Source organism: Panthera onca, chromosome A3 (assembly GCF_046562875.1).
Source record: "Panthera onca isolate mPanOnc1 chromosome A3, mPanOnc1 haplotype 2, whole genome shotgun sequence".
NCBI lineage: Eukaryota > Metazoa > Chordata > Mammalia > Carnivora > Felidae > Panthera > Panthera onca.
Genome location: NC_138341.1, coordinates 76,229,943 through 76,253,836, shown reverse-complemented (window position 1 = coordinate 76,253,836; position 23,894 = coordinate 76,229,943). Strand labels below are relative to the sequence as shown.

The window sequence follows — 23,894 nt, the reverse complement described above, 5'->3', positions numbered from 1 at the left end:
AATTTAGGTACCCATGGGGCACCTGGGTGGCTTGGTTGGGCATCCGACTTTGGCTCAGGTCATATTCTCACAGTTTGTGAGTTGGGAGCCCTGCATCAGGCTCTGTGCTGACAGCTCAGAGCCTGGAGCCTGCTTTAGATTCTGTGTCACCCTCTCTCTCTGCCCCTCCCCGCTCATGCTCTGTCTCTGTCTTCCTCTCAAAAATAAATAGACATTTACAAAAATTAAGGAAAGGGGCGCCTGGGTGGCTCAGTCGGTTAAGCGTCCGACTTCAGCTCAGGTCACGATCTCGTGGTCCGTGAGTTCGAGCCCCGCGTCGGGTTCTGGGCTGATGGCTCAGAGCCTGGAGCCTCCTTCCGATTCTGTGTCTCCCTCTCTCTCTGCCCCTCCCCCGTTCATGCTCTGTCTCTCTCTGTCTCAAAAATAAGTAAACATTAAAAAAAAAAATTAAGGAAAAAAAAAATCAGGTCTCCAAAACTGGGCCCAGAGGGGCAGGTAAATACATGCTTTGGTGAACTTTACTTATGAGAACAGAAAACTGAAACCTGAGGATCAGAGCAAACATAGTAAAAAAGCAGCTCTGTGTTTTAGAAGTTCTTTGAAGACCTTTACTCCATTTCTCTTCAGGTATTCTGCTTTTCCCTTTTGGTCTTCCCCTCTGGATTTGGGCATTATAAAGTGTCAAGAATCTACAAACTAGTTTGTATTGTAGATCAGGGTTCTGAATGTCAAATTAGGCTTAACCATAATTGGTTAGTTCCTTATGGGGCAGAAAAGCATGCTACAAGCCAAATAAGTTTCTACTTAATCTTAGAAATTAGGATGATAACGATATATGGCAAGTGAGTATCTCATTCCAGGGTATAGCTCATTGTGTTAATTTTGAGCTTTATTCACAAGATGGCAAACAGTTTGTAATCACAAGTTATTGATATAATAAATTACTACCTTAAACTGTGATCTCCCCAAAAGATAGCCTTAACAAATGACATATAAAATCACAGGGACACTTGGGTGGCTCTGTCGGTTAAACATCTCTTGATGTCAGTTCAGGTCATGATCTCACGGTTCATGAGATCAAGCCTCATGTGGGACCTGTACTGATAGTGCAGAGCCTGCTTGGGATTCCCCCTCTTCCTTTCTCGGCCCCTTCTCCCACTCGTGCTAACTAAACTAAAAATCAAACAAACAAACAAAAATAACAAAGAAGAAAATAGAATACTTCTATCAGACAAACTAGACTTTAAATTAAAGGCTGTAACAAGAGATGAAGAAGGGCATTATATAATAATTACAGGGTCTCTCCATCAGGAAGAGCTAACAATTATGAATGTGTATGCACTGAATTCGGAAGCACCCAAATATATAAAACAATTAATCACAAGCATAAGCAATCTTATTGATAAGAATGTGATAATTGCAGAGGATTTTAATACTCCACTTACAGCAATGGACAGATGCTCTAGACACAGAATCAATAAAGAAACAATGGCTCTGAACGATACATTGGACCAGATGGACTTGACAGATATATTTAGAACTCTACATCCCAAAGCAGCAGAATAAGCTTTGCGCAGTGGCAGTATCATAGCCAATGAGGTTTATCCAAGGTGTGATTATTGCTAATTGAAAACTTTTCCCAAAGCAGCAGAATATACTTTCTTCTTGAGTGCACATGGGACATTCTCCAAGACAGATCACATACTGCATCACAAAATAGCCCTCAATAAATACAAAAGAACTGAGATCATACCATGCACACTTTCAGATCACAATGCTATGAAACTTGAAATCAACCATAGGAAAAGTCTGGAAAACCTCCAAAAGTATGGAGGTTAAGGAACATCCCACTAAAGAATTAATGGGTCAACCAGGCAATTAGAGAAGAAATTAAAAAATATATGGAAACAAATGAAAATGAAAATACAACAATCCAAACCCTTTGGGATGCAGCAAAGGCAGTTCTAAGAGGAAAATACATTGTAATCCAGGCCTATCTCAAGAAACAAGAAAAATCCCAAATATAAAATCTAACAGCATACCTAAAAGAACTAGAAGCAGAACAGCAAAGACACCCCAAACCCAGCAGAAGATGAGAAATAATAAAGATCAGAGCAGAAATAATATAGAATCCAAAAAAACAGATCAATGCAACCAAGAGTTGGTTTTTTGAAAAAATAAACAAAATTGACAAACCGCTAGCCATGCTTCTCAAAAAGAAAAGAGAGAGGACCCAAATAGATAAAATCACAAATGAAAATGGATTTATTACAACCAATCCCTCAGAAATACAAGCAATTATCAGGGAATACTATGAAAAATTGTATGCCAACAAACTGGACAACCTGGAAGAAATGGACAAATTCCTAAACACCCACACACTACCAAAACTCAAACGGGGAAATGGAAAATTTCAACAGACCCATAACTAGTGAAGAAATTGAATCAGTTATCAAAAATCTCCCAACAAATAAGAGTCCTGGACCAGATGGCTTCCCTGGGGAGTTCTACCAGACATTTAAAGCGGTTAATACCTATCTTTCTCAAGCTGTTCCAAAAAACAGAAATAGAAGGAAAACTTCCAGACTCATTCTATGAAGCCAGCATTACTTTGATTCCCAAACCAGACAGAGACCCAGCAAAAAAAAGAGAACTACAGGCCAATATCCCTGATGAATATGGATGCAAAAATTCTCAACAAGATAGTAGCAAATCGAATTCAACAGCATATAAAAAGAATTCTTCACGATGATCAAGTGGGATTCATTCCTGGGATGCAGGGCTGGTTCAATATTCGCAAATCAATCAACGTGATACATCACATTAATAAAAGAACCATAGCATCCTGTCAATAGATGCAGAAAAAGCATTTGACAAAATACAGCATCCTTTCTTAATAAAAACCCTCAAGAAAGCTGGGATAGAGGAACATACTTAAACATCACAAAAGCCATTTATGAAAAGCCCACAGCTAACATCATCCTCCATGGGGAAAAACTGAGAGCTTTCCCCCTGAGATCAGGAACACAACAGGGACGTCCACTATCACCACTGTTGCTTAACATGGTGTTGGAAGTCCTACCATCAGCAATCAGACAACAAAATGAAATTAAAAGCATCAAAATTGGCAAAGAAGTCAAACTTCCATTTTTCGCAGACTACATGATACTCTACATGGAAAACCTGACAGACTCCACCAGAAGTCTGCTAGAACTGATACATGAATTCAGCAAAGTCAGAGTACAAAATCAATGTATAGAAATTGGCTGCATTTTTATACACCAATAATGAAGCAACATAAAGACAAATAAAGAAACTGATACCATTCACAACTGCACCAAGAAGTGTAAGATACCTAGGGATAAAGCTAACCAAAGATGTAAAAGATCTATATGCTGAAAACTATAGAAAGCTTATGAAGAAAACTAAAGGAGATACAAAGAAATGGAAAAACGTTCCATGCTCATGGATTGGAAGAATAAATATTGTTAAAATGTCAATAGTACCCAAAGCAATCTACACATTCAATGCAATCCTAATTAAAATTGCACCAGCATTCTTCTCAAAGCTAGAATGAACAATTCTAAAATTTGTATGGTATCACAAAAGACTCCAAATAGCTAAAGTAATACTGAAGAAGAAAACCATAGTGGGAGGCATCCCAATCCCAGACCTTAGCCTCTACTACAAAGCTGTAATCATCAAGACAGTATGGTACTGGCACTAAAACAGACACATAGACCAGTGGAATAGAATAGAGAACCCAGAATTGGATCCACAGATGTATGGCCAACTAATCTTTGACAAAGCAGGGAAGAGTATCCAATGGAAAAAAGACAGTCTCTTTAACAAATGATGCTGGGAAAACTGGACAGAAGAATGAAACTAGACCATTTTCTTACAGCATACACAAAAATAAACTCAAAATGGATAAAGGACCTGAATATGAGACAGAAAACTATCAAAACCCTAGAAGAAAAAGCAGGAAAAAAACCTCTTTGACCTCAGCTGCAGCAGTTTCTTACTCGACACATCTCTAAAGGCAAGGGAGTTAAAAGGAGAAATGAACTACTGGGACCTCATCAAGATAAAAAGCTTCTGTACTGCAAAGGAAACAATCAACAAAACTAAAAGGCAACTGACAGAATGGGAAAAGATATTTGCAAATGACATATTGGATAAAGGGCTAGTATCCAAAACCTATGAAGAACTCACCAAACTCCACACCTGAAAAACAAATAAGCCAGTGAAGACATGGGCAGAAGACATGAATAGACACTTTTTCAAAGAAGACATCCAGATAGCCAACAGACACATGAAAAGATGCTCAACGTCACTCCTCATCAGGGAAATACAAATCAAAACCACACTGAGATACCACCTCATGCCGGTCAAGGTGGCTAAAATGAACAAATCAGGAAACTACAGATGCTGGAGGATGTGGAGAAACAGAAATCCTCTTGCACGGTTGGTGGGAATGCAAGCTGGTGCAGCTGCTCTGGAAAACTGTGGAGGTTCCTCAAAAAATTAAAAATAGATCTACCCTATGTCTCAGCAATAGCACTGCTAGGAATTTACCCAAGGGATACAGTAGTGCTAATGCATAGGGGCACATGTACCCCAATGTTTATAGCAGCACTTTCAACAATAGCCAAATTATGGAAAAAGCCTAACCGTCCATCCACTGACAAATAAAGAAGATATGGTTTATATACACAATGGAATACTATTTGGCAATGAGAAAGAATGAAATCTGGTTATTTGCAGCAATGTGGATAGAACTGGAAGGTATTATGCTAAGTGAAATAAGTCAGTCAGAGAAAGATAGCATATGCTTTCACTCATTTATGTGGATCTTGAGAAACTTAACAGAAGACCATGGGGGGAGGGAAGAGGGGAAAAAAGTTAGAGAGAGGGAGGGAGGCAAACCATAAGAGACTCTTGGATACTGAGAACAAAGTGAGGGTTGATGGGGGGTGGGGGAGAGGGGGAGAGGTGATGGGCATTAAGGAGGGCACCTGTTGGGATGAGCACTGGGTGTTGTATGGAAACCAATTTGACAATAGTATTATATAAAAAAAGAAAATAATAGTGGAATCATATGAATAGTTCTAGTAATTTCTCATCAAAACAATCATCATCAAAAAAAAAAAAAAAGCAAGGACAGCATCACGAGGCCAACAATGTTAGTTCTATGGGCTGGAAAAATGGAACTTCTTCAGATCTCAAATTCTCAATATAAACTGGGGACTGTACAAGATTTTCATTACATCCCTGTCAGTTTTGACATTTCATGAAATGATGGGTTAATTTTCTTGTTTTGAGTATCAATTTCACTGACATAGATTTGGTGTTAAATTTTTTTTTTTTCTGTTCAGACACTGTCCAAACTGTACCATTAACTGACATATAAGGTGACAGGACCTGGTGTCAAGCAAAAATGTGTTTCTAATAAGTCATTTGGAAAAGTGTATCTGGGTAAGAATAATGGGATTTTGCCAGATAAACTTACTGTCATTTCCTCTCACGCTTGCTGAGTATAAGACATGAGTCCTGGATTACAAGGAGTAAAGAGCATTACTTTTATAGTTTTATGTAGGTATGTATGTATGTATGTATGCATGCACGTTTGTTTGTTTTTGAGAGAGAGAGAGACAGAGACAGAGTGTGAGGGGCAGGGGGGGGGGGGGGGGGGAGACACAGAATCCAAAGCAGGCTCCAGGCTCTGAGCTGTCAGCATAGAGCCTGACGCGGGGCTCGAACTCACGAACTGCAAGATCATGACCTGAGCCAAAGTCAGACACTTAACCGACTAAGCCACTCAGGCGCCCCAAAGAGAATTAGTTTTAAGAAGCAATTATCAAAATACTGGAGAGAGTAAAATTTAAACACCAGTGGACATCGTGGCTCAAAGCAATAGAATTTAAATGAAAGATCATCTATATAAAATGTAGTGAATTCTGTGCAATTGACACCATGGCATTCTAGTTTATAGAACCATATTCTACGGTTTATAAGAGATCTAGAAACGCAGTATGACAACCCGATTAAAGACTTAACAACTCTCCTCATATGTCACGGTCCCAAGAGAATGTAAGCAACTTAGCATATGCAGTGTACTGGTATATTTGTGTTCACTCTGGAGTTTGAATAGATCCATATTCCAATTTTGAATCCAAACAACTAATAAAAGAATGATTATGCTTATCTTCCCTATTACACCTGGTTCCAGCTGAAATCAACATCTTATGTCAACCAAGAACCGCACTTTAGATAACTGGAGATAAACCCTGGAGGAAAAAATTTAATTTCATTGTTCTAGTACCTTGGGTCCTTTTCTGTGTAAAAACGTTCATTACGTTTGTTATCACCAAAAGTTGCTCGATACACATCATGACAGCGAAGGTTCCTCTGGAAGGTGTAGAATAAAACATCTTCCTCTTCTTCATCCTTTACCCATTCTGAAAGAAAATAATTAAAGATTTATATACATTACATACTACTCGAAGTTGAAAAAAAGGGCACAGTGCATTCAAATTTTGAGTTTCCTCAAAAAAAGAGACGCACAAGTTCATCCCTGGAAATGTAAATTGAACACGGGTTTGATCGTGGTCACCAAAATAAGTCAGAGAGCTTTCCAGAAAATAAAATACTGCCACATCAATTCCAAGGTTTCGAGCAGTTCTCAGTCCCAGGTTTCTGAATAAGAGTTGAATGTTTAGTATTTTCAGAGTCACAGCTTACATGGGATGAATTGTTTCCATCTACAACCCCCAACTTTAAGTCTGAAGAAATACCAGATCACTTTCTCTCATGCCTCTTTTCTGTCTGCTTTCAAGCCATAGGATATCTCATTTAATACATTTAATGCTGGAGTTTTCTTGATCTTACCAGAAGCTGTCAATGGAAGTTTTCACACGATTACATCATGACTGCCACCTGGCTGACAGTAACTGTAATACATCATTGTATAATATGGATCTTGATTTTTAAAGAGGTTAAAATGTGCAAAATTGTAAATCTAAGAATCAATTAGACTAAAATTTCAATTTGCCACAAAAGCACTTAGTTATTAAACAATGGGGAAAATTAAAGTAGAAAATGAAAAAGGAAGATAAACTATGAACATATGTATCACTCAATGATAAAAGGTAAAATTAAAAAATTAAAAAAAAATTTTTTCATGTTTACTTATTTTTGAGAGAGAGAGAGAGAGAGGGTGAGCGAGCGAGCATGAGGGGAGGAGGTGCAGAGAGAAGACACAGAATCTGAAACAGGCTCTAGGCTCTCAACAAAGAGCCTGACATGGGGCTCAGACTCAGAATGGCGAGATCATGACTGGAGCTGAAGCTGTACGCTTAACCAACTGAGCCATCCAGGTGCCCCAATAAAAGAGAAAATTTAAAGTTGGTTCTACTAGTAAAAATATGACAAATTCTATTAGTGAGTTAGTTAGCTCAACATCTTCCAAAGTTTCTCGGTAGTGACCTTGGGCAATTTGCTCTAATAGTTGACAAGATAACGTGAAATTTAAAAAATAGATACCTAAAATTAAAGTTCAGTAACATATTAAGATACAACTTATGTGCAAAAATGTATCTGAGTTAATAAATTTGCAAAGAATTATTGATATATCAAAATAAACTGTACAGCCTGGATTCTGGTTGTAGTACTTTAAAAAACATGAACATGAATTTGGATATATAATTAAGGAAGGCAAGGTCTCCTGAATGAGAGACACACAGGAAGCTTTGGGTCCATAGGGATAAAAGGATTAGGCATTCACTTTCTTATTCACTCACATGGACAAGTAAAAACGTTTCAAAAGTGCTGACAATTCTCTTACAGTTGTCATAACACAGAAGACTGTTTTGTTTGGTGGCTTACCAAAACTGGACACATTTGGGAAAGAGGCTTCCATTACAGGCTGATCACTTAGCTTCACAACTATACAGGTAGATGCTTCAGAATCTTCAGTTCTTATCTTAGCAGCTACATATTTTTCATCAGGAGCAACTCTGATACAATCAATGAAGGGCTGGTCTAATTTAAGTTCCTCCAAATTGAATAAAACTTCGTAATTATCATTATCTGCTGCATAAAGACAAGTATGAAAGTGATAACTCCACAAGATGTAGTTAAAAAAAATCTTTAGTATTTCAATGTTTTAAATTAGCATTCCCCTTCTTGAAGAGGATACAATCCAGCCTCCTTCAGCCTTGATAACAGCTTTATTTGCATAGAAACTGCATTTTGTTATTTATTATTGTCCTATGCTATTCAGTGTTATTCCACACATCAGCCTATGTGATATTATTTGATAAATATAGTCTAGTATTTATAGATCATATAGAACCTAAAGGGTTATTATTTCAAGAGAACTAATATAGGAGATATTAAAAAAAATGCTGGTTCCCACCTCCATTCTCCCCACCAAAGCTTTTGGATGTACCTGTTAACTATATCTTAAGTAAACCCAGATACTAACTAGTTATTTTTTTTAAATGCAGAAATAATCTAAAAAAATTTTTTCTATACCTTTAAGAAATTAATACCAAATTTCCTATGAAATACGTGAAATATAAAAAATCAGAGTATGTTAAAAAATAAAAATGGGAAAACTGTGGTGTACCTTCTTCATCTTTGGAACGAACCAAGCAGCAACCTTCTTGATAATAAACAAAACCACCATGCTTCACCTGACAAAAAAGAAACAAACGATTTATTTAATAATTATTTAAACACAATTTAATTGTTTAATGATCTGACCATTTAAAATGAAGAAATGAAATCTTCAGTAGACCTACTTAAGTCTATGGATGAACACATAACAAATAACAAAATGGATCACTTTTTACAACACAGTGGTTAAGATATGGTTTTCATACATTCATAATCACTGAAGTTTCTAACATATAAATGTAGGAGGCAACAAAGAGAAGGCATAACAAAATCTATGTCGGTTCTTATGACTGTATAAATCACTTTAGGTATATTTGGGAGCATCTGACATCCCTATGGTGGGATTCCATTAATAGAGATTGAATGCAGCTTTAAGGTAATCCAAAATGAGGCAGATGAAGAAATTATGGCTCAGACTACTCTGAAAATCCGGTCAAAAACTTGCTGAGATTCTTTTCCTCTAAGTATGCAGTCACTACCAACTGTCCATGGTTTCGATTTGATTTCACACAAAGCATCTTCCAGGTTGACAGATATACACAATTTGAGATCGAGAGACTATTACTCAATATATAAATAGTGTTCTTGTCTAATACCTACATATTAAATGCAACTGACTGATCGACAGGATTTCAGGTAGCCTAAGATGCATTTATCACCTGCTAGTAAATGGCATATTCTGAATCTGGATTCCTGATTTTTAACCTACTGCTATTTCCATTCTCCTATGAATATGATTTTCATTTATAAGTTGTGGTTCTATTTTCCAGTCTTATTGGGAAATTTGCAACATGCATGTTCAATCTGTTTCAACTGAATATTTACGACTGTGGTAACCATAAAAGATCAAATACTTGGCTTTTGCGGTATTATACTACTTCAAGTGAATTCCTTTTATTAAAAAAAGTGTAGACAGGGCAATCAGATACTTTTCAAATAATAAAAACATGATGGTTTCATATGAACTTTTCCTTGAAATTATTATTATTTTTTAATTTAAAGTTTACTTTGAGAGGGATAGAGAGAGAGTGCACGCGTATGCACAGGGGGGCAGAGAGAAGGAGAGAGAGAATTCCAAGCGGGTTCTGTGCTGATGCAGAGGTTAAACTCAAGAATTGTGAGGTCATGACCTGAGCCAAAATCAAGAGTCAACTGTCAGATGCTTAGCTCAATTGAGCCACCAAGGTGCCCCTCTCCTTGGAATTGTTAATAGCATTTTAAAAAAGAACTGGTTGTTTCCAAAAAATAGAGTTAACACAATAGCTTGGAAATTCACTTTGACCTTTGTTTATTTTAAAAATCACATTGATTATTCTCTGTTTAAGTTTTTCAGCATATATAAAAGGTCTAATTTTGATGTGGGTTTATGTCTAAATTCACAAAGCACTTGATTTGCGGGGTGTCTCGGTGGCTCAGTAGGTTAAGCATCTGACTTCAGCTCAGGTCATGATCTCACAGGTCGTGAGTTAAGCCCCACGTCGGGCTCTGCGCTGACAGCTCAGACCCCGGAGCCTGCTTTGGATTCTGTGTCTCCCTTTCTTTCTGTTCCTCCCCAACTTATACCCTGTCTCGCTCTCAAAAAATAAAATAAACATTAAAAAAAGTTAAAAAAAAAACCCCAAAAAACAAAGTACTTCATTTGCATCTTGACTGGTAATATGAGATATAGGAAAAAAAAAAGTAAGATATCCTACCTCTGCATTGATGATTTCATATTCTTCTTGTGGCTGTGTTTCTAATTTTGTTCTCACTTTTTCAAATGCATCCATGTTTTCTGAAAGTGAGTCTTTGTTTTCTTGTTTAATAGGCAGAAAATCCTGGAAAAAGTTTACTGGTATGATCATAATATTTCAAACTAGAGAAAAAAACCTTTGCTTTTTAGAGCTCGTCCTTACTTACTTTTCATGCAAGTACTACAATGTTAGGTTTAGACCTATGAAATATGTATTTCATCATAAATGATGTTTCTTAACCTCAATAAACGATCCCCTCTTTTTCATTTAAAGATGTAAACAAATAAAATAAGGTGAACACCTGATGGCTATACTATTAATTTACACGTATTTAGTCCTTAAGATGCAGAAGCATTAAGAAGCACTGAAGAATGTTCAGAAATACTGTAAGATTTATACAAAATTAAGCAGGAAAGGACATTTACACATTTAGTAGTCAGGTGTAAGAGATAGAAAAATCTGTTTACTGAGTTTTATAAAGTACTATAATACTTCCTAAAAGGAAGGACAGTTCAAAGGGAGAGGAAGGCATTATCTTTATTAGTAAATGTTCACTATTACTCTATTCACAGCAAGTATTACAGGAAATGTGTCTTACTTTATATCTTTATTAGCTGCAATTTTCTTCTCTTGTGGGGATAAGGAATCTCCTAAATAGAACTGTTTATCAGATCAAAAGGGTAATTAATACTTTAAAAAAGAGCTTCTCTTTAAGTTTAAGGAAAAAATAGTATGTTCACTGTATACAAGAATAAGAAAAAATAATGGAAAATTAATAAACACGAGCAGAGATACAGATTATAGCTAAAGAAGCATTTAGTGTCTTATCAGAAGTATATATGAAAAGCTAATGGCTTTAGGTGACCTCTGGTGAGCATGTAAATGCCGTATGAATTATTAAAATTTGGATAAGGCAGAAACCTCAGTTATCACACAAACAAGGTTCACTAATTCAAAACTCCACAGGTTTGCTTTGGTTAAGCAAAAAGAATTCTAGCCAAGATTTTCAACGTCAGCTTTCTGCCCAAGATGACAACTGTACAGTGATTTGTGCCAGAGGGGCACTAAGCCTTTGGGAAGGACCTCTAACAGCTGGTAAGTATTTATTGCACAAGTGTGTCCATGATACTTTACCAACACTGTAGAGAATGTAAGCTATAAATACAATTTATGTCACAGTTTAAAATCTAAAATTAAACACATGAATAAAACAGAAATATCACCAAAACAAATTACTGGAAAAATGATCATTTTCTAAGTTTTTCTTTTGGACTTTTCGAGATGCTTTATGATTTGGATGAGATTCCAATTAGGAACAATTGTTGTTATGGTAGTCTAAGTCATTCAGTCTCTACTTCAATCATACACTTAATATGCCTGAATAATTATTTGAAATCAAATACTGGAGGCTCATGTTTATTTTTCATTTATTTTTTAGAATATACACAAAATCTAGAGCTGATCTTTAGAGTAGTGAGGTGAAATATCTGTATTAGTAATTTCCTATTATCATCCAAAACACAAATCAGGAGATCATTAGAAATCTATCTTCAAACTGTAACTTAGCGATAGGAGCTGTTTTTTCATTTCCAGATATATTGCTTATTTATTCTGTAATTTCATCGGACCTTCTCAAGTACAGTAGCTATGAAGTAGAGTTAGGATAGCTATGAGGAGTACCTCTTTCTATCTTACAGTTTCTAGCACATTCTGCATCTCCTTTTAAATAACCATTCTTCTTTTTCTTAATACCCATTCTTATACAGCCATGGCTAGCACAGGGCTAAAGGCACAGAACTGGGTATAATACCTGTTCTCTTCGTCAATTTTATTCTTGATTAACCTTTTTCTGTGTCAAAAATCCAAATATACCAAGCTTATCTGAACCAAAATAACCCTGAAAGCAGTATGATTTTTAAATGCCTTAATTTGGAAGAATTCAGAGCTTTGTAAATAATTCCTTAAGAAGAATTACTCCCAGAAAAAATTGAGGTTTTCTACAATATTCATAAAGTATTCCAAGTTGTTCTTGGTTTTAGTTCTGTCCCAACAATACCCATTGGGCATTTTAAGCTTTCATTTCAATGCCACTTAGCATTATCATTAGGTTACACAGCTAAACCTACCCATTACAGCCAAGTATCTTAATATGTTAATAGTCTACTGGTCTGAAGGGCATATATACTACCCAATGGAGCTGAGGTGAGGATAGCTTTAACTTAAAATTTTAAGGTTACATATACAGTATTAAGAGAGACTCCATTAGTGGAAAAAAGCACTCTTTACCTTCCATGTAGCCTACTATAAAGCCATTTTAACAATGAAACTTATGAAACAGGAGGATGGAATATATGAACTTCATTATGGCAAAAAATGCGTAATTCTAAAGACCAAAAAAATCACACAGTAGAAAAATACTGGACAGCTTTTAGTCAAGATGGTACCATTAATAAATGGCTAATTCCGAGTCCAGGGCAAGAGAGTAAAAAGTAGGCTAGTCAGAAAGCAAGGAAATGCCCAAAGATTAATGGAGCTGCATTAAAAGGGCCCGTCTGTAGAGGTTCCTACATCTGGGAGAATTTGAGCATCAAAAAAATAATGATTAAAACTGATATTACCCTGAAAAATATAAAAATTCAAAGTAAGTTGAAAAACCAAACCAAAACAAAACTCTCCAAACACACTAAAGTGAAAAAAGAGTTTAACAAAAAAGAAAACTCTTCTTTACAAAATAATATCAGCTAATAAATGTAGAACAGAATTAGGAAAATCATTAGCAACCCCAGTGAAACAACCGATCAGGGTAAAGATCATCAACGGTTGTTAAACGTATTAGGTGAAATGATGTTGGGTAACACAGTACTGAAGTAGTACCCTACTGATTACTTAGTAACTGCAAAAGGAATAAGGTCCCTTTATGTATGGAGAACTAGCAATTATTACTGTAACCAAAATTATCAAACTTAACATCATTAATAGTAGGAAAGACTGACATTATAGGTCCTGTGAAATGCAGTATGAAGCATTTCAACTTGAGTAGAGAGTAAACCTAAAGGAAGTAAAAGAAACAAAATAAAGTGGTTTCAGTGAAATTGGTAAAGAAACCAGAGAAGATCAACAAAATGAAAAGTGGGTTCTTTTCGGGGCATCTGGGTGGCTCAGTCGGTTGAGTGCCTGACTTTGGCTCAGGTCATGATCTCACAGTTTGTGAGTTGGAGCCCTGGATCAGGCTCTGACAGCTCAGAGCCTGGAGCCTGCTTCGGATTCTGTGTCTCCTTCTCTCTCTGCCCCTCCCCAATTTGTGCTTTGTCTCTCTCTCTTTCTCAAAAATAAAATTTTCAAAAAAAAAAAAAAAAAAAAAAGTTGGTTCTTTTCAAAAGAATATTAGAAATGAAAAAGGTGGTATAACTACAGATATAATACAGATTTTAAAAAATCACAATAAAGTTCTTTGTGTGTATACATTTGAAAACAGATAAATGAGTAATTTCCCAGAAAATAAATGAATTCTAAAAATGGATAAAAAAGGAAGAGCTGTATAAGCCAATAACTATCAAAGAAATTAAGTGGTAATTAAGTATCCTCTTAAAAGAGATACCAAACCCAGTTGCTTTCAAAAGTTGTTTTCTTAAATCTTCAAGGATCTTTTCAAATGCTAAGAAAACAATGTCAACTATTTAAGACTATTCATATTATCAGGCAAATAAAACCTTGAAACCAAAACTGGACAATGACGATAAAAGACAATTAAAAATCAATCTTATCATAAAATATAGACTAAAAAAACCAAAAGTATAATGAATTAATGTATTTTTAAAAAGCACAAAACGAAAAATAGTAACATAATAATAAAATCCTATGTGACCAAGTAGGATATATCTTAAGAATGAAAGGATGGTTCAATATTACAAAATCTATTATTGTAATCTAACACAAATAAAAGAGATAAATCTTAGGGCCATTTCAATTAATGCAGAAAAAAATAGAAAATAATCAAGGCACTTTAAAAAAACGATAAAACGTTAATTAAGAATGGAGAATTTAGAAAAACTAGGAACTTCTTTGACTTGATAAACAGTCTCTGTTGTTTTACACTGGACCATATGTAATCTGTAATTAACATACCTGAAGTGTATTCATATTAGTACACACCTTATTTAGCATCTGTGAAACACGTCTTAATAATCTTAATTATATTTACTTAAAATATCTAGCTATATTTGCTATTTTGTTATTCAAAAGTGATTGTTAAACGAAGGGAAGTAACCGTTTCCTATGCTCTCTGCCTCCAATTCCTTTCTTCCTTTTCCTTGCCCTTCTCATTCCACTGACTCTCTTGTTAAGGTCACTGATGGCCACAGCACTGCAAAATACAAAGGTTATTCTAGGTATTCATATTACTTAACCTATAAGCATCATGCCACAGTTGATCACTTCCTCCTCCTGAAAACACTTTTCTTCACCTGACTTCCAGAACACCTCATTTTCACTGTTTTCCTATTTCACTGGCCCTTCTCAGTCTCTTTAATGGGTTCCTACTTCCTGGCTTCTTAACATCAGCATGCCCTGGACCATTTCTTCATCTACAGTCTGCACGAATTCCCTTGATGATCTCATCCAGCCTTGTGACCTTAAATGCTATTTATATGCTGAGGACTCCCAAATTTGTATCTCTAGTCTGAACTTTCCCCTGCATAAGCTGAACTTCTATATCCAACGGACTTGTTCAACATTTGCACTTTGGATGACTAATAGGTATGTCAAAAAATGTCCAAAACCGAACTTCCAGTCTCCCCATGTATCCTCTCTCCCAAAAAAATCTTGTTCTTCAATCACTCCCATCCTGATAAATGACAATTCTGTCCTTCCAGTTGCTCAAGCTTCAAACCAGTCTTTTCTCTCTTGATACAACCAAGTGATCTGCAAATCCTTTCAACTTTTAAGATACATCTAGAATCTGACCACTTCTTACTCTTGTACTGGAACTACTCTGGTGGTACTGTTATCCTCTCTCCTTTGGATTACTGCAAAAGCCTAAATGCTCTCTGCTTCTGCTCCTGTCTTCCATAAACTATTTTCAACAAAAGAGCTAGCATGAGCCTAAAGTCAGATATCATTTCTTGACTCGAAGCCCTCCAATGGTTTCCCATCTTGCTCAAGAAGAAAAGGGAAAATGCTTGCAATGGTCTACAAGGTCCTAAAGGATCTTGTTTCACTACCTTGCTGACTCCATCTACTACTATATTCCTCCCACACCCACTTAGTCTGAGCCACACTGGCCTCTTTGATATTGCTTGAACATGACTGGCTTGCTCCCAACTCTGTTTCTTAGAACCTGCTATGCCCTATGCCCAAACACCTCCTTCAAGCTATTTCTCAAATGTCACCTTCTCAGTTGGGCCTTCCCTGACCATCCTATTAAATAACAACTCTCCCTATCTCAGTATGGCCTATTCATTCTTTCCCTGTCTTATTTTATGTTTCACTGTACCTATTGCCTCTGACATACTTTATATTTTATTCATATACTTTTTCGCTCTTCTCTCTTCTCTCAACTGGAATGATAAGCTTCATGACGGCAGGGATTTTTGTTTCCTCTGCTCACCGCTATATACCCAATTGCTAGAATGGTGCAGAGTAGGGGTGCAACAAATAATTGCTGAGTAAAATGAAACAAAGCATAAAACATAAAAATTAAAAAACCCATTTAAATAAGACATCATAAGCAAAGTGAAAACACATAGCACAGAAAAGATACAGAAAAGATACCTACAGCACACAAAAGACAAAGGACATGTAAATACCTCTTATGAACCAGTAAGAAAACGAAAACTCATTGGAAAAATGGTTAAGGGACGTGAACATGCGATTCAAGAAGACAAAATGGGTTAATGAGCACAGAAAAAATCCTCAACTTTATCACTAATCAGGACACTGAATATTAATGACACACTCGACATACTGATATATTTACCTGTTGGAAGGGGAAAAAAGAAAAGGTCTGATAATATCAAGTGTTACTTGAGATACAGACAGAACTCTCATATTCCTGGTTTGTAAGCTGGTTTTATCAATTCAGAAATTAATTTGATAAACATTAGCATGTGAATGTAATCAGGAATTCTTTTATTTATTTATTTTTAAAAGTTTACTTATTTTGAGAGAGACAGAGACAGCATGAGTAGGGAAGAGGCAGAGAGGGAGAGAGCGAGAATCCAAGCAGGCTCAGCACTGGCAGCGCAGAGCCCAACATGGGGTTTGAACTCACAAAACCGTAAGATCATGACCTAAGCAGAAACCAAGAGTCAGACACTTAACTGACTGAGCCACTCAGGTGCCCTCCCTACAATCAGGAATTATATAATAGTTAATAGCACAATTAAATGAAGTATGGTTTTTATGGCCTAAACTCAGTACCTATATATGGATAACTCTTCCCAAATTCCAGACTCAGATATCCAACTGTCTATAGAAATCTCCACTTTAGTAGTGAATTATATCTATTTCTTCTCTGTCCTCACCCTTAAGATCTAAGTAACAGAGTACATACTTGTGACTATGACATAAGTCCATCTGAAACGTAATGATGCCTAGATGTGCTTTGGAATTTAATGATTTTGCAAAGTTAATACGGTGCCTATCCCAGTAAGTGTGTGTGTGTATGTGGGGGGGGGGGTGGTGGGGGACACTATCTTGTAATGAAACACAGATGATTTTGGAGCAAAACATCTATTAAGTGGGATAAAAACTATAATAGCTCTGTGTCAGTTTGTGGGGGATAAGGGTAGAGTTAAAACAACTTCTGTAAGAGGCTTCTGAATTTTAAAATGCAAACAGAAGAGGGATTATCAACCTATATTCTCTATTCCTCTACTAAGATGTCCACAATAAAATGTAACCATCCTATAATGAAGAAGTTTGAGTGATTCTAGCTCTTTAATCTTTCCTCAAATCTACTTCTCTCCATTCTCATGGCTATGGCCTTAGGTTAGACTCTCATCTTCATGCATCTGAGTTCCTGGCAAGGCCTCCTACTTCCAATCAATTTTCTGCAGTTCTGTCAGAGTGATTCTTCTAAAATGCAAATCTGACTGCACCTGATTTTCAATGGCTTTCTGTTACTTTTAGGATGTAGTTTAAACTTCTCACAAGATTTACAAAATTGTCTATACATGTTCTGGCCGCTATTTACTTCTATTGGTTCATTTTTGACCACTTTGGCTACACTACTTGTACAGATGCCCTCTCTAGATTTGAAGCTTTTACACATGCTGCTCCTGCTGCCTGGCAGGACCTTAACTACATCTGAGTCATTTCTTTTTTTGTCTAGCTCAATCCTTTATTTCGGGAGGTAGGTTCAATAATTATATTGCAATCCACAGAATGGCATTCTTAAAACTGACGTAGGCCCATATTTATGGGGACAGGCATTCATTTAATACTACTGTCATGCAATGTTTCAGAAACAGGGAAACAATATTGAACAAGATAGGAATGGACCAAAACCCTTTTGAATGTTACATTTTATTTTTTAAGGTTTATTTTGAGAGTGAGCAAGCATGCATGTGCAAGCTGGGGAGGGGCAGAGAGAGAATCCCAAGCAGGCTCCATGCTGGGTGCAGATGCCGGGCTCTATCTCATGACCATGAGATCATGACCTGAGCTAGAACTGAGTCTGATGCTTAACTGATTGAGCTACCCAGGCGCCCTATGAATTTTACATTTCAGTTAGGAAGACAAAATAAAAAGGGAAAATGACCAATGAAATAATTAGAGTGGCAGGAAGAAAACAAAGCTAAAGTAGAAAATAACAAAGCGAAGAAGTTACTTTGATCACCATAATTGGAAACGTACTTTCTTAGGAAGTACCATTTATCAAGACCTAAAATAGGACAAGAAACTAGACATGTAGAAGTGACCTAAAGGGAATGCCACGTACAGGCCCTAAGATGGATGGGAAAGAGCTGTATTCTTTGATCTGGGATATAATCACCGCAGCTTTACCAAGGTGGACGGGGAGCGAAGTGACATGAAATAAGACAGTGTAAAATGCTACGGGCCCTTGGGGGACATGATTAGAAAACTGGATTTTATCTTTATGTAGTAAGAAATTCTGGAAGGATTTTAAGTTGGGTACGGACATCATTTAATTTATATTTTAAGATCATTTTTCCAGTTGTACAGAAAATGGGTTGGAAGGGAAGAAGAGGGCAAACAAGGAGCCTGTTTAGGTGGCTTTACTAGCAGTCCAGGTGAAAGATGGCTATAAACGTGATGGTATGGACAGAGAAAAATAGATGCAATATATATATATTGGAGGTTGGTGCAGTGTTTCTGAAAGCATGTCAACATGATGGCATATGGGATTTGGGATATGTGGACATTTTATTAGAAAGAATATAACTAGCACATCAATTTGCACATCATTTACTAAATTTATTCCTTGGAATAAGAGAAGTTGAAGCTAAAATAATTAAGTAAACAATAGCCTTGGTGCTATTGAGATATGGCAAAAATCATGAAGCCTGTTTGGGATACAGTATTAAGTGAAGTGATGGCAGGTAAAGGAACGGGAAGAATAAAAACTTCTGTGTTTCCAGTTGTGAACAACTGAGTATACAGCAATGAAAAGTAGAACTGGGTTGGGGAAGTTCAACTGTGGAAAGTTTGTTGCAAGATGTTCAACTGGCAAGCGTTAATTAAGTAGGCTGCAAAATACCGTGTAGCAGAGGGGAGTCTGGGATGAATAACTGCTACGATACTTAAATCCATACGAATGGATAAGACTGCTTGAGAAGAAATTAAAGAGAGAAAAAAGGGGCAGGACTAAGCCCTGGGAAACTCCAAAATGTAGATGTCCTATGAAAGAAAAGTTAGAAAAGAAGACTGAAGACAGGTTTGTAAGGGGGGGAAGAAAACCAGGAAAACATGGAGTCAAGAAGCAAACACAAAAGAGTCTTTCAAGAAGAGATGGTCAAGTGTATCAAATTTACTGAGAAAGCCTGTAAGAGGAGGAAAGAGAAAGGTCTACTGGGTTGAAATACGCTCCATCATTGGTGACACTGACTTGAGATTTTAAAGGAGGAATAGGAGCCATACTCCAGCAGGTTAAAGAACAAATGGACTGTGGAGAAAATATGAAGCTGTACCTACAAGGCAATCTCACTCTGTGAATTACTACAAAAAATTGTGAGACTACAATGTTCACTTTCTTTTCTTGCTTTCCGGAGTTTTATTTTTAAATTAAAAAAAAAAAATGTTTATTTATTTTTGAGACAGAGAGAGACAGAGCATGAGTGGGGGCAGGGGCAGAGAGAGGGAGGGAGACACAGAATCCGAAGCAGGCTCCAGGCTCTGAGCTGTCAGCACAGAGCCTGATGCACGGCTTGAGCTCAGGGACTGTGAGATCATGACCTGAGCTAAAGTTACGCTTAACTGACTGAGCCACCCAGGTGCCCCTCCTGAGTTTTACTTTAAAATATCCCCTTTCTTCTTCTTTCTGATGATGTTTCAAACCCTTTAGTAATTCCTACAAATCACAGGTCAGAAGTGCTAGTGAGGATATCCACTACCAAATTATCTATCTCAGAACTACTGCAGGATTTGCTATAATCTGTATTGTAGAAACAGCCAGCATGTTTAGTCAAAGGATTTAGCATGTTCTCTTTTCTTATTTGGTTTTCTTTTTGTATCTTGTTCAGCTCTGCATGATCAAAGATCTTAGGAATTATTCTTGAAGGCAAAGCAGAATGCTGTAGAAGATAAATGTGGTATCTGGTTTGATGTTGGTCTTTGACTATTACTTGCTGCTGTAGGAGTATAATGGACTAAATTCAACTTGCCTTCTGGTACTGTTGAATGGAAAGCTAAGGGGCACCTGGGTGCTTCAGTCAGTTCAGTTAGTTGAGCATCTAACTTTGGCTCAGGTCATGATTTCATGGTTTGTGAGTTCAAGCCCCACATCAGGGTCTCTGCTGTCAGCGCAGAGTCTGCTTCAGATCCTCTGTCCCTCTCTCTCCGCCCCTCCTCCACTTGCGCTCTCTCAAAAATTAACGGGGTGGAAAAAAAAAAAAAAAGGAAAGCTCAGGTACCTGCCAGTAAGAACTTCAGAACTGAATGAATTCAATTAGGTTTAGATCAGTAACAGTTGGTAACCAAGTGTCTCTAGATCCTAAATGCAAGTCTGCTGTCAGTGTCAGGCTGGGAATTTCAGAATTATCTGAGAAACTTAAAAAAAAAAAAAAAAAAAAGGAGGAAGAGGAGGAAAGACCCCAGCCATAGAGATTCTGATCCAGCAGATGTGGGATGAGATCCAGAAGTCTGTATTTTTAAAAAGCTCCCAGGGACTTCTGATACACAGCTATATTGCAGAATATGGTTGGTACTAAAGAATCCCAAATGTATAGGGGATAATTTGTTGTTAAGGTTAATAAGGAAGAGCTACAGAATCATGAGACTATAGCACCTGGAGGACTTTTAGACTACTACGTTGAAACTCCCTTTCTTTTTCCATTCAGGAAGATTAGAATCCTGGCTAGTTCACAGACACACCAGTCATAGACAGACCCCCTGACTCTGGCATTTCTATTACATATGCTGCCCCTCTTATTCTTTAGTTAACTTAAACAGGTCTTTACCTTAAGGTAAATATATATATTTATTTGTAATTTGCCTACAGACACCAACAACTCTTTTTTACTTTACTGTACCTGTAGGAGTGAACAAAGTTGGAACTGAGTGGAAGCTTGCTGAAAGAAGAAAATGTGCATTCTTGTTTACAGGTCTCCTCACAGCCTCCCCAGGTCCCCGGGATCACACAAGACAGGGAGCACAGCTTTCAGATCTTATCACTTCTCAGAGAAGAAAACGGTTGATATATGACACATGAAAGCAGGACCAGTTTTTCAGGTTGGAGAGTTACTAAAAGAGCTACTTTTCTTGCAGTCATTGAGTCAGGTTAAAGTTTCTAGGTGACAGGAATCTGGGAAAGAGAACTGAAAAGTTGCCTCAGGGACAAACGGAGGGAAAAAATAGTCAACCTCCTGTTCAGGGTGTGAGCTCATCTCAGCTGTCACTTCACTGGTAATTCCTGCCTGCTATTTATAAACTAAGACTCAAGAGTACTAGATGACAAAATGTTCTAAGCAAAATGTAAACTAAGATGTTCTATAGGTCCAACATTTTTCCAACAGGTAAAATTTAAAAGTTTATTTTTCTTAAGTAGACGAAAGCTGCAGACACAGGTACAAAATAATGAAATGAAAGGCATAAAGAATTTGAGTAAAGAAAGATGCAAAATGCTAAACTAAGCCATGATACTATAAAAAAAAAAAATTTGAAAGATTAAGACAAAGAGTAAAAAAGTCTAGGAACTACAGATAAAAAATTAAAAGCAAAACCAAACAAAAAACAGACAAAAAACCAAAACCCACATAAGAGCCCACAAGTATGAACTAAGAGCAAATGTTAAATAAAATAAAGGAATTGAGCAAAAGAAGATGAAAAAAAAAATCATTTCTAAAATGAGAAGCCGCTCAAGTGTCCACCAATAGACGAACGGATAATATGGTATATAAATATACAATAGAACATTATTCAGCCATAAAGAGGACAAAATTCTGATATATTCGACAACAGTTACATGAATTATCTAAAACAGGCAAATTCATAGAGACAAAGTAGATTAAAGGTGACCAGGGACTTGGAAAATGAGGCAGTGGGGAGTTATGGTTTCATGGGTACATTTCTTTTGGGAGATGACAGGGATTTGGAAACAGTGGTAATGGTTATACAACATTGTGATTGTAATTAATGCCACTGAATTATACACTTAAAAGTGGTTAAAATCGCAAATTTTATGTCATATACATTTTACCACAATAAAAAATGAAGTAGCCAAAACAGACTAAAAAGAAAAAAATCAGTATGCAACAAAACAATTTAAACCGGAAATTAAAATATTAAAATAATATGCTGAGTTACTGCAAGAGTATCACCCCCAAATATAATTTAAGGAACCTAAGGAACATAACAAGTATATGGTGGGGGAGGTATGTCAAAGTGGCAGCAGCATAAATAGTTTCATCCCAAATGAGTAGGATGTCCACATAACTTACCATCATAACCAGGACATTTTTGAGAGAACACTATTAATAATTACACAGGGACAAGAGGTGTAGATGGGGCCTGTCCCAGGCAAATTGGAATGTGAGGGAACGCTCCCTACAAGGGCTATCAGATCCTCATTGTGGTCAGGCCCATAGCTTGGGGTCTGGTGAAAGTACAATAGTCTGAGAACATCTTCCTGAAGGACCCAAGTGGTCAAAAGTCCAAGTCTTTTTTTTTTTTTCTTTCTTTCTTTTTGTTTGTTTACAAAGAACACACAATTACATAGAGTTATGGAAGCTTACAAGTTCGGGATTCATAAAGCAATTAGTATATTATTGGATTTTTTAAAAAGCTATTATGGTATTCTAGGCATTTCGGGAAGGTGAATTATACTTTGAAATGCACGCATAGGCATAAGATTTCCTAAGCTGAACCATTTTTCATTAATATACATCTTTATATATTACATTACAGCTCTATAAATGCGTGTTTTCACACTTATATTGAACTATACACAATTGAGTTTTAACATTATAAAAATCACACTAGAATTACTGAGAAAATTAGTAACTGATGGCCTATCCATTCTTTATTATTAAACTAAAATTTATCTTAATGACCTATAAATAGGTTAACTTAAAAAGTCCATACCTTACATGAGAAGCTCCGACTCGGGATGTTCCTTGCTAACTCTGATATCGTGGGTTTATCCTGCAGACACTTGGTTAGGTGACATTTTTTCAATTTTATTCTATTGTAATAATGATCAGCGAAGTTATAGTGATTCAAGTGCTGTTTCTGCATGCATTTCCCAAGGCGAGGAATACTATACTTCAAAGCCTGGAGAAATAATTTGCTCTTCTGCTGCATGATATCAGAGCCCCTGGTTTATGCTCCCTTTGGGGCTGTCAGCACATGATTTCACAGTAGTGGGTTCTCAGAATATCTAAGATCCGCAGTTCTTATCCCTCCCCTTCAGGGCCATCCACCCCTCAGGTTATGAATAACTGCAGACAGCTGATAACTCAGGTTAAAAATACCTGAAAACTTGTATAAGTTACAGTTTCATTCAAATGACACCTCTTGGCAGACGTGACTTAAAATGTCTCATTTGTAAAGTCAATCCTATCAGGGTCAAACTACGCAGCACTGATTCTGGTACACATGAGGCAAACTAAAAAACAATAACAAAACAAAACAAAAAACAAAAAAATAAAATAAAAATTTGCAAACAAACACATAGACTTAATGGCATCTTCGGAACTCTTGAGGGCTTTACAAGGCAAAATGGCTTTGGTCTTACATAATTCAGAACATGTCTCCGGTGTGTATATTAGGAAAAAGCCTAATTACTTAATAAAGGTAGGGGAG

At 36.6% G+C, this 23,894-nt stretch overlaps 1 protein-coding gene and 1 pseudogene across 4 annotated transcripts in view; one reads left to right on the top strand and one right to left on the bottom strand.

Annotated features, from left to right (window-relative positions):
* The window catches only part of PREPL (prolyl endopeptidase like), a 57,652-nt gene that overhangs the window by 32,488 nt on the left and 1,270 nt on the right, over window positions 1-23,894 (bottom strand). The window contains exons 2-6 of one of the 4 annotated variants that reach the window (XM_060607265.3): window positions 23,175-23,697; window positions 10,377-10,499; window positions 8,633-8,699; window positions 7,888-8,091; window positions 6,326-6,461 (exon numbers count right to left, since the gene is read on the bottom strand). In XM_060607265.3, coding sequence (XP_060463248.1) covers window positions 6,326-6,461; window positions 7,888-8,091; window positions 8,633-8,699; window positions 10,377-10,499; window positions 23,175-23,393 — 749 coding nt within the window. In that variant the 5' untranslated portion in view covers window positions 23,394-23,697. Of the gene's footprint in view, window positions 1-6,325; window positions 6,462-7,887; window positions 8,095-8,632; window positions 8,700-10,376; window positions 10,500-11,013; window positions 11,076-23,174; window positions 23,698-23,894 lie in introns of all 4 variants that reach the window. The other 3 variants (XM_060607257.3, XM_060607291.3, XM_060607283.3) reach the window with 3 other exon arrangements.
* On the top strand, window positions 1,566-1,647 carry LOC132672905 (U4 spliceosomal RNA; annotated as a pseudogene).